Source organism: Rhamphochromis longiceps, linkage group LG16 (genome assembly GCF_057381845.1).
Source record: "Rhamphochromis longiceps isolate RC_006_pf linkage group LG16, R_longiceps_female_GT1.1, whole genome shotgun sequence".
In the NCBI taxonomy this organism is placed as follows: Eukaryota; Metazoa; Chordata; class Actinopteri; order Cichliformes; family Cichlidae; genus Rhamphochromis; species Rhamphochromis longiceps.
In genome coordinates this window covers 581,176-595,212 of record NC_140572.1, presented here as the reverse complement: position 1 = coordinate 595,212, position 14,037 = coordinate 581,176, and the positions used below count along the sequence as shown (strand labels likewise).

Below are 14,037 nucleotides of genomic sequence, written 5' to 3'. Positions count from 1 at the left end.
AGCTCAGCACAGGTGAAGTCCCGCCTCCTTCCAGGAAGCAGCTCACCTGTGTGTCCGTGTTTAGTGTCCAGGGGCCCGTTCTTCGTACGTCGCTTACTACATCCAAGATCAAATGACACATCCAAGATCAAATCATCGCGCTAACCGTGAGCTCGCTAATCCGGTTCTCCGAACACACCTGCTGTTGACGATTAGTACAGCTGGATGAAGTAATGTGAGATCACTGGGTGTCGTAAAAGGGGCTACGCATCGAGAGTAGAAACATTGATCGGCAACCCTCTGATTGGTCGGCGAAAATGTCGAAGGAGCGCGCTCGGTATTTTTCGGCAGCAGAGCAAGAACTCTTGAGTGAGGGATTTCAGGAGTTTCAGAGTTTAATTAAAACGCAAGGGAACACTGCAAAGGCTGCAAAAGCAAGGAGAGAGGGCTGGCAGGAAGTTGCTGACAAATTAAACTAGTAAGTAATTTAATAATAATAATGATAATGGAGTGGATTTATATAGCGCTTTTCAAGGCACCCAAAGCGCTTTACAATGCCACTATTCAGTCACTCTCACATTCACACACTGGTGGAGGCAGCTACGGTTGTAGCCACAGCTGCCCTGGGGCAGACTGACAGAAGCCAGGCTGCCATATCGCGCCATCGGCCCCTCTGGCCAACACCAGTAGGCGGTAGGGTAGATTTATCATATCACACTATATTATCCAATATTATATTACATTATATTATATTATAATATGTTATATTATATCCCCTTTCACATTAGAGCCACAACAGGACCCACTAGAACATGGGATCAAGTAAAAGTGGAATATAAGAATATTCTACAGAATGGTAATATTTATCACTTATATTGCTTTTCGTCTCTTGGAAAGAGACCCTGGAATAATCTGTTTGTTTGTTTATAACAGCAACCAAGAAAAGGGCAGAGCAAAAAAAGACAGGTGGTGGTCCTGCACCCCCTCGTCAACAAGTTGGTTAAGTAAATAATACCCTCACGGGAATATCGATATCTCTCAATGAGCACACTGTCGCGCTGAGCTAAAGGATCCTGTCTATCCCGCAATATACGCTGGATTCTGAGGACTCTCCTTATCAATCTTGCACCTTCCGCAATGGGTGGCTCGCGTATACGGACAGGACATGGCTGCAACAGGCTTCCCAAATCCACCTTCGCTTTTATAGCTGTGGTCTCCCATCTTGATTACACGAAGTAATTTACAATTACTACTCTGAAATATGAATTACATCTGTAATAATCACATACATGTAATAGAATGTTAATAGTACATTTCCCTTTTTTAGGAAATGAGCTGTATGTATCTGTGTGAAATCAATAAATGGATCAAGTGCTGCATTATCTTTAGTTACATTGATGTTATTTATTTATGGTGAAACAGTGGTGGAATATCGCTGTTGCTTTCGTATAAATGAAGCGGACATACCTGCGTGGCCGCGATCTAATCCTGTTTACATAAAGTAAACCTGCGCCCGAGCAGGTTTACGCTTACGGCTCTGTTGCTATGACAGCAAGTCCCGGATGAGCTTCGGGGAACCGAACGATCCAAGATCACGCGAAATCGTCAACAATCTAATCCAGCTCACTTACTTAGCGAGGTACGAAGAACGGGCCCCAGGTGTGGAGTGGAGCTTGTTGTTGGTGTGTGAAGAAACTGTAAGTTTGCTTTGTTTCCTCCTTTAACAGTTTTTCTTTAAGAAGTTTACTGTTTGTTCAGCTCATGTTTGATTTCTTCACATAACAAACTGTGTGTGTTTGTATTTCCGGTCTCTCCATTAAAGTCAGTGTGTAATGTTTCCTGGCTAACATCAGCTGTGTGCAGCTTAGTTCCGGCACAAATCTGCCGCTCCATAGTTCACGGTAACGGATTCACAGCTGGACCAACGAGGCGAGTGTGTCCGCCACTCTGAGCTACGTTCATGTTTGTGTTCTTATAGTTTGTACTTTTTGAGTTCACAGAGGACGTTTTACTGATTAATATTTACACACGAGACACCTGCAGTGCTCTGATGCTAAGCTAGCCACACAGCATAATAACGCTAAGCTAAGCAGACAGCATGCTAACGCACAGAGCTCTTAAAGACACAAGTTAAAAATGCAATTGAGCCCTGTGTGAATGAGAGCTGCAGCACAGAGGTAGTGGATGGTCAGATGGTTACAGAGAGCTCTCTGTAAATGATGATTTATTCCAGCTGTAACTTAGACATGACATGTAAAAAGACTGTTGGCTCCTCATACAGGAAGTGATGCTTCACTTTCAGCTGTTTGTGGATGTTCTTCAGGAAATTTAGTTACAGCTGTGAAATGAGGCCGACTGTGAGGAGGAAGTGTAATATGAAACAGGAAGCCTGTAAAAGCTGAAGTCACACTGTCAGCATGTCAGCACACAAGCTCACACGTGACTGCTTCATCAACATGGAGCTCTGAGTGTTTATTAAAGGATCATTGTGTGAAAGAGGCTCTAACACAGCTGACTGCAGCCTTTAGCTGTGAGCACACAGTGTCTCACATTTACATTCACTTTTCTGTCAAATACTCTCAATAACTTTAAACAGCTGCTGTTATCAAGTGAAAATAGCAAAGATTTCAGGGCTGCACTCCAGTGCTTCTACATCCTAGTAACACCTCAGACAGTCACAACTCATCAAAGCTTCTCATTATCGTTAGGACAGATTTAGGTCAATATCATTTCACATTTCATCATCCATCAAATGTTGACACATAGTGGGTTTGTCATTCTCTCAGCTGACACTGAGATGAAGCAGGAAAGAAGCAGCTGATATTTGGACAGCACACATGATGGAAAGGAGGATTTCAGTTGATGTGCACATGAATGATTTGTGTTTCCTCTGCAGGTGAAGGTAGAAAGTGTGTGTGAGCTGATGTGAATTAAGCAGCATGGATCAGTGTGAGGACAGAGAGGAGGGAGTCCCTCCCTCTAAAACCACTCTGTGTGGGGAACATGAGAGCCAGACCAAAGCTCAGAGGTGAGATGACCATCTCTAACTGTCCATGACTCTTCTCCATGTCACAGCTCAGCACTCACATCACTGCTCGATCATTATTCACAGGAACCCACCTGGACCTCCACCTGGCTCTGTGTCCTTACAGAGTGACAAGTTAAAGGGCGGTGGTCCTCCTGCAGAAAGGTAATATGTGTCTAAATGTTGTTGTGACTCAGTGTTTGTGAATAAATCCTCCATCGTGTTTAATGTCAGCTCACCTCCTTTTCACACACATTTCTATGTTCATATGTGAAGCAATGGGTGTTGGAGTGTTTCCACAAACACAGCAGTCAGAGTGTATAGGGTGGATGTTGTGGGAGGTGTAGTGAAGAGGCTGAGTGTCTGCAGGACTCCAGCTGCTCCAGCAGGTGTCTCCTTTGTGCTTTGCTTCAAACACAGTGTAGGGAGGAACTTTCACTCAGATGTTTCAGGTGTTGCTGGATGGACAAGGACAAATAGTTTAATGAGCGTGAGACATTTCCACCTGATATTTATTAGTTATTAGGATTTGTGTGAAACTGGTGTGTTTGTGTTTTAGAGCGAGTGATCAGCTCCAGTCTGTGAGTGCAGCCCTGAGAATATCTCCAAGAACCAGAGTTAACCCATCACCAGATAATTATATTGTAACTGTTATTATAATGAATTCCTTGGTACCAGATTCCTGATTTAGAAACCTCATGTTAAACCAACCCGTTCTCACTCCCAACGCGTAAAATAATGATGATTTGTCACGTCCCTTAACTTCTCATGCTGACGCCTAAGGTACCCTTCCACGTTTTTATGTGACGCTGTGGGTTGTCAATTCATTCCAATATGAACCCGCTCGCGGCGATCAGAGACGCTTCGAGCAGAGGCTCCAGCCATCCATTTACTCCAATAATAACCCCGTCACGGCGAAACATGACGCCGTGAAGCACAATCTAACTGGAGAACCGGGGACCCTCTCCGCGAACGGGTTTTTCTCCCTAATTTAATGCTTTCTTTTAATGACATCGTTAACATTTCTCAACAAAAACACGAAAGTATCACTGATAATTCAACAATAAAATCGCTTCATGTTGTAGCCATCACACAGTGTTTTCCAAACTGATTCACGATCTGAAAGTGCGCAGATTTAACGTACATAATCCTTCGTTAGGTTTATTATTTTCATTTCACACGTAAAACACATTTATAGATTCATTCACCACTCCTGTTAGTTTTGGACGCGCTCGGCTCCAGCCAATCAGACGCAACCTGTGTAAGCAAAGGCTGATGGGAGAACGGAGAGACCCATTTATAAGAATAAGAAAATGAGGCGGAACTGATTGATTCTAATGCAGGTATGTAAAAAATACATATATTTAAAGTAATACCTTGATGTGTGTTTCAAAGTTTGTTTTTTCATAAAAGCTTCAAACAAACAGAGGTGACTGATCTCGGAAACGGTGTAATGTATTTAAAAATGGCTACAGCTACCGTCAGCATGCTTGCTAGGTAACGACTACACGTGTCTACTGCAGCATTAGCCATTTAATCCAACGATGATGGATTAAATCTATTACAAACGTTAAAGGACTTGTGTGCTGCAAAATACCCTCACATGGTGCGTAAAGCAGTTTTTGCGCTAAGAGTTCTGCTAGCTCTTTACAAACTGATGATGCTAACGTTAATTGCTAACATTAACCGGATCGCCAAGACTGAAAATCATTTGAATTGCGTTAGTTATGTGTTTATGTCACTGAGTTCTGCAAAAATCTCTTTCCTCTTTAGCTTGAAAATGAGTGATTCAGAGGATCCCGAGCTGGAGGAAGAGCTTCAGGCTGCTGACGAACTCCTTCAAGATATGCAGGTAACATTTTTAGTGGAAACAGTTGTTAAAGAGGGAACACGCTTGTCTATATTTTGTACGGAGTAAACGTTATGTTATTTGAATTTTTTTTAAAGTTTATGTCAAATTAAGTTGGTTAACTTAAGATGTTTGATAATCTTTGCTTTAATCATAGACTGTATTTTAGGTGTTCCCTTTTTTCCTTGTTAATTGCGTAGAATGATGCACAGAGTGAACCTCAGCCAAGACCAGTGCGCTGGAAAAAACGTGACAGACAGGGAGCTTTTATTCCTCAAAGACCATCAACCAGTCGAAGTACTAGTTGCATGCCACGTGGTCAGTGTTCACACAACCATTGATTTTATCTCACAACTTGTTTTCACCAAAGAATTTCAGTAAGTAAATATTCTTCATTCCCCCCCCCCCCCCCCCCCCCCCCCCCCCCAGTGTCCAGAGAGCAGCATCAATGTCCACGTGAAGAACCTAGTTATGTTGCCAGTGTCAACCCAACAAAAGGTACTTTACCTTCTTGTATATATTGTGATTTCTGTTTACTTTTATATTTGTTGTTATAGTTGAGTTATGCAGGGCTTTTGTGGAGTCCTAAGAAACATACTGCCTAGAGTATTTTTCAGAGTTTCTTCCTTTCTTTATTTTTTTTCTGTTAGTGTATGGAACTGAGGTGCTTCGTCAGGAGCTCCTTCAGTAGTTGGAGGATGGAGAAGAGGACGCAGCCATGACTTGTGAGACGTCGTCTGAGTCAGCTGCTACTCACTGGGCGATCAGAAATATGGTGTCCTCGCAAAAGTGGAAAGAGGCCAGGCCTTGTCTTATAGACAATATGTTAGCTACTCTGGATCCACAGTCACACCGTGTGTGTCAGTGTGGCAAACAAGTAGTTGTGAGGTGTCTGGACTGCCTGCCTCTTCCATTCCTTTGTGCTGACTGTGATATTGCAGTTCACACACGCTTTGTCCTGCACAACAGAGAGGCAGTAACAGGAGGGTTTTTGCAGCCTTCATCAGAGTTTCACAAGCCAATAGGTACAGTTTTTAAGTCTTATGCATTTCTTGCTATGTATGAGTATGAGTGGGTGCTGTTATTGTATATTTATTGTGTATCAGTTAATTTCTAATTCTTTTTATATATATTGTGTGTTTTAATGTTAGTTCGGCTGTTGCCTGTGCAAAGGCCAGACCATGTGTGTGACTGCCCAGCAGGTAACGTTGAGGTTTCACCCGGCGCAATTGTGGCTCTTGTAACCATAAATGGTAAGTTGCCCTTTTGTCACACACTACATACACAATAGATGTGTTTGGAGGTTTTATTGCAAATTGTGCATTGCTATCTTGGTTTTAATTACCCTCGGCCCGCAGTATATGTGGGCACCTGTCAAAGGTCATTTGGATTTACCAGACCGATTTGAAAACAACATGAAAAAAATGAATGCTTTGAGCCATGACTGAATTTATCCTTATCCTTTCTAAAGGCCGTTATAACCTTGCACTGCCAGTGGTGAGCTGCACCAGCTGTGGCCTAATGTGGTCCCCCTCAGTTAAGGACATCCTGGGTAGTGGATATTGGCCTGGCACCTTAAATTTCTGCACCCTGTTTTCAATGGATGTCTTTCAGTCTTTCTATGACATTAAGAAGGCTGCACCAGGGATGTCACTTAAGGCATTTGTCAAAATGCTGGATGAACGAACAGCCCATTTTGGAAGGGTGAGTTTCTAAATTTGCTAAGTTTAAGGAAATTGTGCAAATCAATGTTTATGATGACTGTCGTTGAATATTCTGTTGTATGTCCTCTATGTAAAAGAATGGCCGAATATCAGCTGATGCCTTCAGTAAAAGTTTCTTGGAGTGGAGTGCTGTAAAGTTTGAGGTGGACAGGATGTGCAAGGAGCCATGCTTTAGCTGCCCTGCCTGCACTCCAGACATGCTTGCCGTCTCAGTTGATGGAAACCGCAAGCTTTATCGCTTTCAGTCTAATGCAAGGTACGTTATGCATTGTGTACATAAGTCAAATATGGATTTGTAGAAAAATGTATTTTAATGTTTCTTTTCAAACAACTGTCACTGTGTTCGTTCAGCACTTCAGAGCAGGGGAACTTTGAAGGTGTCTTCATTGAAAAAGATGAGAAAGTTGCTGAGTTTGTGAAATACATCCAGAGACACACAAATCATGTAAGATACACATATATATATTAGTGCTGTTAGCGTTAATCTTGTTAAAATGACGTTAATGCCGTAACCATATACACATACGTGTGTGTGTGTGTGTGTGTGTGTGTGTGTGTGTGTGTGTGTGTGTGTGTGTGTGTAGACATATATGGATGGGTCGATATTTTTTTTATTTTTCTCTTGGTGTTGTCGTAATACTATTTACTTTACTTTATCTTAATGTTTACTTAATTTTGTCACCATGTGTATTTAAAAAAAACAACATGATTTTTATTTTGTGTTATCAGTGCTGTCCTGGGGAGATCTGAGGTCTTGTGTGACTCGAGGCTAATTCAGCTAATTGTTATGCGTTTGTTTTAAAAAGTTTGTCCCTGATAGGGCTTAATCATGTCATGTCTTTTATGTTAAAATCTTTGAGTGTATAGGTCCCGGGGAAAGGGTTGTGCGGATCTTCATCTTGGACTGCAGCAAAGGAGTCGTCCAAAAAGTCCACTGGGAAGTTGGATGAGGAGGGCATGGAAATAGCTGTTTGTCGCCACGGAGTCCTCTTAGCTGCATTGAACATGTTTCGAGGGGAGATCTTTGCTTACCCCCTTTTTCTCCAGAGGAAGTTGGCAGCTAGCATCCCAGGACATATTACGTTCCTTTGCTCCGATGTGGCCTGTAAATATTTCCCCTATTTAACCAAGGTGGCTCAGCAGTGCCCTGAGCTGAGGAACCTCTTGTCAATGCGTCCTTTTCTCTCCGTCATGCATGCAAAGGCTCACACTTGGAAATGCGAGGTATACTGCAGCTTGTAGTTTTGGATTAGTTTGAGACATTTTGTTATAAGGTTGAATGAATTCAGCAGTCATGTATTGTGACCTCCTTTCCATAGATCAAATGGGGAGGTGCGTTTCAGGATGGGGCCGGTTCAACAGTTGGAGAAGAGGTGGAACAAGTAAACAGTTTCCTGTCTAGGGCGGCCATCACAACGAAGTACATGTCTAAAGCAGGTGTGTGTCCGTGTCTGAGATTCCACTCAGTCTCCTGCTCATTCATTCTTATTTGTATACTAACTGAAATGCAGGGCGAACAGACATGCTGACCCTCCTGGCTTTGGGGTGGAACAAAAGGAAAGTGGAACAACTGGGCCGCACTTTGAGCCAGCGATATCTAAAGGTCATTTTTTCAACACCCATTTTAATGTGTGTGGTAATGGGGGGAAAACACCAGTACTCTTTTAATGTCAATATGAATGACATTTATGAATGCATTCTTAGATCATAAGGATCCTTAGAGAACAAGTGGAGAGCCTGAATGCGAGCAGAAATGAGCTGGGTGTGGATGACGACACACTGCAGCAATGGGTGGCCGATGTGCAGAAATGGGCTGAAGGTGAGTCTCAATATAATGCACTCATGTATAACAATAGGACCCACCATGGCCTCATTAAAGAACTTAGAGTTAAGATCTTTCTGACAGTGTCAACAAACAATGAAAAATAAGCCTTGGAAAAGCAAATTTATGGCAGAGTTGCTGCGTTTCATCAAATTGGATAGAACCTGGGTTGAAATGATGTCTTACTAGTTGGTTTTATAAACCTGAACACCAACATACTTGTTATCTCATGATTATCATGAGATAGCAGCACATGAAGGCTCCAGATGTCTTATAATGAATGTCATCAAGTCAGTGATTACAGAGTCCACTGTAGTTTGGTGACTGTTACTCATCCTGTATTCTGATTAATATTCCTCTCACTTAGAAAGTGATCAAACTGATGGCAGCCTTGGAGCGTTGCAGGCACGAATAGAGGAGCTTGTCGTCATCATCAGAGTGCGAACACAAAGTCTTTACAGACAAAATGGTACGTCCCAGTTTCTTTGAAACGGACCGTTTGATGCTCAGTTTGTACAGCTTGTGCAGCTACTTTGTAAACAGAATCAAATCAGATCCAGGTTTGTTTAAGCTGGATGTGATTTGTTCTAGCAAACAAATTGATGAGTGTAGATTAAAATGAAACTATATACATTATGTGAAGGTGTGAATTTTTTATGATTATTTACAGATAGCAACAAGAGGCGACACAGAATTCGCAAGGTCATCTTAGTTGAGAAGAAACGCTTGGCGGCTGCTGTTGACGACTACAACAAGCTCGCTGAACCAACAAAGCAAATCGTATCCAGTGATGCCCTCATGCAGACCGATATTTGGCCCTGGCAGAGCACAAGTGAACGTAAGCTCTTGATTTATAAATATCCTTTTTAAACAAGCTCCCAGTATCTGAGCAGTAGTTGAATGTTTTGTTCTTGAATCATAATATGCTGCTATGTTTTCCCATCTGATGTTGTTAAACTGTAGCTGCTGCTGACCTCCGGACAAAGAGAAAGGTCTTTGAGAAGGTGATGGCTGTGAGGCGCCTGAGAGAGGAGGAGATGATCCTTTGCAGGGAGATGCGGCATCACTGGACAGTGTTGCGAATGCGTTCTGTGGTGTTGGGGACAATCTCCTCAGACTGTAAGCACTTTATTTATTTATTAATTTTTTGATGAATCGATTGAAAATAAGAGCAGATGCTAAAGTCTTACTGGATCTTTTACCTATATCTAGATTGCTAGCTAACACTGCCTTCTCCCTTTTAAAAAAATGTTTAATTACAGCATCCTAATTCATTGTGTTTATGAGGTGATGTTTTTTTGTTGTTTGTTTTTTTTACTTTTCTCATATTTATTTGTTTTGTTCTTTTTACAGCCTCCTTTGTTGGCATGTCGGAGGATGCACAGAAGGGACTCTGTAGCCTGGTTTTAAAAAAACAAAGTGAACTGAAAGCTGAAATGCTCAAAGTAAAGGACATGTACAAGAGAATCCTCAGCCACCAACCACTCCTGGAAATGGACTCGGAGGAGGAGGAGGACATTCCAGACGATGCCACTGAGAGTGATTTGAGCACTTCTGATGAAGACTGATTGTGTCATCATTGATGTTATGTTTGGTAAAATAAAAAGTTAATCACATCTCTGTTCAATGTGATTTTTCAACAGACATTTTACATTTTGAGAAGAAAAATGGAATTTCCTTGGTGCAGTTGTTTACCCTGAATCATTATTTCCCATCTAATTTAATGACTAGTGTACATGTTCAGATACGATAACATAATTTAATTTATGGGATGCTTTCTGGGCTGCTCAAATAATCACAAAATTTAAAAGCACCAGGCAGCACACTCACAAGTAAATTTTTTGTTCAGTGTTTTGTCGAAGAAATCAACAAGTACAACTGAGATGTTTGCTGTAGTGGTGTGTTTGTTAAGAAGCATGCCAGCACACTGGTGAACTGACAGTCCCAGAATGCACCCGAGCCATTGACTCGCCCCAGAGCAAATGAAATTGCTTATCTAGAAAGACAACCGTCATCAAAGAAGAAGTAAAAGAGTAGGAAACAAATGGTAAGGGAAGGTACTGTGGGGTAGGAAAGAAAGGCCAGAGCTGTGCAAAATGACCTCCAGCAGGCCACAAATGTGCACGTCCGCTCAAACGGTCAGAAATGGACTCCATGAGGGTGGTATGAGGGCCCGACGTCCACAGGTGGGGTTGTGCTTACAGCCCAACACAGTGCCGTATGTTTGGCATTTGCCAGACAACACAAAGATTGGCAACTTTGCCACTGGCGCCCTGTGCTCCTCACAGATGAAAGCAGGTTCACACTGAGCACTTGTGACAGTCTGGAGACGCCGTGGAGAACCTTCTGCTTCCTGCAACATCCTCCAGCATGAGTTTGGCAGTGGGTCAGTTTTGGTGTGGGGTGGCATTTCTTTGGGGAGCAGCACAGCCCTCCATGTGTTCGGCAGAGGTAGCCTGACTGCCATTAGGTACTGAGATGAGATCCTCAGACCCCTTGTGAGACCATATGCTGGTGCGGTTGGCCCCGGGTTCCTCCTAATGCAAGACAATCCTAGACCTCATGTGGCTGGAGTGTGTCAGCAGTTCCTGCAAGACGAAGGCATTGATGCTGTGGACTGGCCCGCCCATTCCCCAGAACTGAATCCAATTGAGGACATCTGGGACATTATGTCTCGCTCCATCCACCAACTGCACCACAAAATGTCCAGGAGTGGGCAGATGCTTTAGTCCTGGAGTCTGGGAGGAGATCCATCAGGAGAGCATCTGCCACTTCATCAGGAGCATGCCCAGGTGTTGTAGGGAGGTCATACAGGCATGTGGAGGCCACACAGACTAGTGAGCCTCATTTTGACATGTTTTGAGGACATTACATAAAACCAGATTAATGATTCTGTATTGCATTGATCAAGGAACCAACCCAATAGGAGCTAAAGGAATCCTCTTGACATTACTTCACTCAGTAAGTTTATACTATGTTTAATGTGCATTTTCTTCATCAGTTTAGAACATAACATGTTAGCGCTCCCTGGTCCTTTATGGAGACAGATCCTGAGACAGCAGGCAGCTATGGAGAACTCGTGTCAGCTGTGGTAATTAAGGAATACTTTGATTTAATATTGATTTCATGACAACTATCCTCTGGCACATATTCCTGGATATATATAATGACATAAGTAAACTCCCATTTTAGAATCATTGCCTTCTTTGATCTGACTTATTGCCTCAGACTTTGGCCCTGTGTCCCCAAAAGTATAGAAAATCCATGACACTGAGTAAGAGGCCTTTATCATGTTATAAGTGAGAGAGTTTGGTGTAACAGTGGTTGAACATGCCAAATCAATCCACAACATACTGCCATTCCCCAGCTGTAACCTGCATATGCATCAAACCAAAATCCAGTATCATAGCCACAAAAAAGACATAAAGATTTACACATTTTACGTGTGAAATGAAAATAATAAACCTAACAAAGGATTATGTACGTTAAATCTGCGCACTTTCAGATCGTGAATCAGTTTGGAAAACACTGTGTGATGGCCACAACATGAAGCGATTTTATTGTTGAATTATCAGTGATACTTTCGTGTTTTTGTTGAGAAATGTTAACGATGTCATTAAAAGAAAGCATTAAATTAGGGAGAAAAACCCGTTCGCGGAGAGGGTCCCCGGTTCTCCAGTTAGATTGTGCTTCACGGCGTCATGTTTCGCCGTGACGGGGTTATTATTGGAGTAAATGGATGGCTGGAGCCTCTGCTCAAAGCGTCTCTGATCGCCGCGAGCGGGTTCATATTGGAATGAATTGACAACCCACAGCGTCACATAAAAACGTGGAAGGGTACCTTAGGCGTCAGCATGAGAAGTTAAGGGACGTGACAAATCGTCATTATTTTACGCGTCGGGAGTGAGAACGGGTTGTGTTAAACAGGCTCAAGAATAACTCTTGATAGGGCTAATTGAGGGCCATCTAAACTCAGGAAACTGAAACCTTGGCTGATTGTGACCCACACCCGTTTTCACACCTTGGCTCATGTGATTAGGTAGAGGATCATTAGGGGGCCTATTGTCCCTCTCAGTGGGATACTCCCACTGGGTTTAAATCTGGGACTCTCCACCATTTGACCCTTGAACTGAAGAAGTTTCTTGGATGAGAGGTGAAACATCTTCAAGCAACTTAAAGTCCAGATGGTTTTCTTTCCAAGCTCCTTAGACTACAATGACCTGGATGACTGAGAACCTTCATTTTTTTTCTGGAGTCTTCTGCTTTTATTTTCTTTATTTAAATTCATATTACATTTTTTTTCACTCAGCTGATTTTAAACAGTTTTCTAAAGTCTGTAAGCTCTCTTTGTATTCTGTTGACACGTTGATCAGTTCAATCAGTTTTTATTTAATTTACATTTTAACAGCAGTGTTAGAGTTAAAGTTACATGTTACACTTAGTTCTGCACAATTCTCTTTTAATGATCCTTTGGTGTTTTGGGGTCAGTTCTTATTGTATCAGGTCTCATGAGAACCTTCACAGACATCAGGTCTCATTATTGATTCTTTATCATGCAGTTTGTGATGTTATTCCCATTACAGAAGAATCCATCCAGAAAAAAAATCAATCCTAAGTAAATCTTAAATAATCAAACATGTAATCTGCTGTGAAATATATTAAATTAGTAAAAAGTAGATGTGATGAGACTGACTGTTCACATGATTTCACGTTCAACAGATCAAAGATGGAGAAGCCCTCACCTGTGCAGCTCCTGGAAATGTTGAAGAAATTGGGAGAAGAGGAGCTGAAGCTTTTCCACTTTTACCTGCAGTATGAACCTGGAGCTGACTTCCCTAAAATCTATAAGTGCCAGCTGGAGAACGCAGACAGACTGAAAACAGTAGAAGTGATGATGCAGGTGTATTCAGACAATGTGATGGAGGTGGCGAGGTCAATTTTAGGGAGGCTGACAGAAGGTCAGTAAGAGAAAAAAAAACATCAAACACTGCTAACACAATCAGATAGAGAAAGGGTTTTATTGCCAAATGTTGAGCAGGTTTACAACATTAGGAAATTGCTGCGGTATTTAGTGCAAAACATACTGTCAGACAACGCTTAAATAAACATAAAAATAAAAAGTGCTAAGCAGATTGATATATACATGTGCGCAGGTGATGGTCAGTGCAAAGATGGAACGGATGCAGAGAACACAGTATAGGGTCATGTGTTAGTGGTGCGAACAGTCATACGGTTATTGTTCATGAGTCCAACAGCAGAGGGGAAGAAACTGTTCTTATGGCGAGAGGTTCTGGTGCGAACGGACCGGAGCCTCCTGCCTGAGGGGAGCAGGTCAAACAGACTGTGTCCAGGGTGAGAAGGGTCAGCTGTGATCCGAGCTGCACGCCCCAGTGTCCTGGAGGTGTACAGGTCCTGCAGAGATGGGAGTCTGCAGCCAATCACCTTCTCAGCAGAGCACACAACACGCTGCAGTCTCTATTTGTCCCTGATGGTGGCTCCAGCGTACCACACGGTGATGGAGGAGGTGATTGCACTGTAGAATTGCATCATCGTCCGTGCTGGCAGGTTGAATTTCTTCAGCTGCCTCAGGAAGTACATCCTCTGCTGGGGCTTCTTTATGATGGAGGTAATTAGGGAT

The 14,037-nt window shown here is 42.5% G+C and overlaps 2 protein-coding genes across 6 annotated transcripts; both read left to right on the top strand.

The window, feature by feature from the left end:
- The first annotated feature begins 1,614 nt into the window (after window positions 1–1,614).
- LOC146650322 (uncharacterized) lies at window positions 1,615–13,649 on the top strand. 2 transcript variants are annotated; one of them, XM_085385392.1, is made up of 4 exons: window positions 1,615–1,676; window positions 2,876–3,007; window positions 3,092–3,169; window positions 13,119–13,649. In XM_085385392.1, the coding sequence occupies exons 2-4, from the start codon at window positions 2,919–2,921 to the stop codon at window positions 13,363–13,365; spliced, it is 414 nt and encodes a 137-aa protein (XP_085241518.1). In that variant the 5' UTR covers window positions 1,615–1,676; window positions 2,876–2,918; the 3' UTR covers window positions 13,366–13,649. The 2 variants fall into 2 exon arrangements, with proteins under 2 accessions (XP_085241518.1, XP_085241519.1); XM_085385393.1 differs by lacking the exon at window positions 3,092–3,169.
- Window positions 4,210–10,007, top strand: LOC146650323 (uncharacterized). 4 transcript variants are annotated; one of them, XM_085384356.1, is made up of 17 exons: window positions 4,210–4,347; window positions 4,778–4,856; window positions 5,054–5,171; window positions 5,290–5,351; window positions 5,504–5,878; window positions 6,005–6,106; window positions 6,325–6,557; window positions 6,655–6,833; window positions 6,929–7,022; window positions 7,445–7,801; window positions 7,897–8,014; window positions 8,089–8,180; window positions 8,282–8,396; window positions 8,767–8,868; window positions 9,070–9,237; window positions 9,363–9,518; window positions 9,753–10,007. In XM_085384356.1, exons 5-17 carry the CDS (start codon window positions 5,572–5,574, stop codon window positions 9,965–9,967), a joined length of 2,238 nt encoding a protein of 745 aa, XP_085240482.1. In that variant the 5' UTR covers window positions 4,210–4,347; window positions 4,778–4,856; window positions 5,054–5,171; window positions 5,290–5,351; window positions 5,504–5,571; the 3' UTR covers window positions 9,968–10,007. The 4 variants fall into 4 exon arrangements, with proteins under 4 accessions (XP_085240482.1, XP_085240481.1, XP_085240484.1 ...); XM_085384355.1 differs by having other exon boundaries at window positions 5,283–5,351; XM_085384357.1 differs by lacking the exon at window positions 4,210–4,347 and adding an exon at window positions 4,430–4,610 and having other exon boundaries at window positions 5,283–5,351.
- Window positions 13,650–14,037: the final 388 nt, after the last annotated feature.

Coding starts and splice junctions, on each gene's coding strand:
- LOC146650323 (XM_085384356.1), top strand. CDS start 5,572: ATGACTTGTGAGACGTCGTCTGAGTCAGCTGCTACTCACTGGGCGATC. Junction 6,107..6,324: donor GGCTCTTGTAACCATAAATG/GTAAGTTGCCCT, acceptor TCCTTTCTAAAG/GCCGTTATAACCTTGCACTG. Junction 7,802..7,896: donor CTCACACTTGGAAATGCGAG/GTATACTGCAGC, acceptor TCCTTTCCATAG/ATCAAATGGGGAGGTGCGTT.
- LOC146650322 (XM_085385392.1), top strand. CDS start 2,919: ATGGATCAGTGTGAGGACAGAGAGGAGGGAGTCCCTCCCTCTAAAACC. Junction 3,008..3,091: donor AGCCAGACCAAAGCTCAGAG/GTGAGATGACCA, acceptor CATTATTCACAG/GAACCCACCTGGACCTCCAC. Junction 3,170..13,118: donor GGTGGTCCTCCTGCAGAAAG/GTAATATGTGTC, acceptor CACGTTCAACAG/ATCAAAGATGGAGAAGCCCT.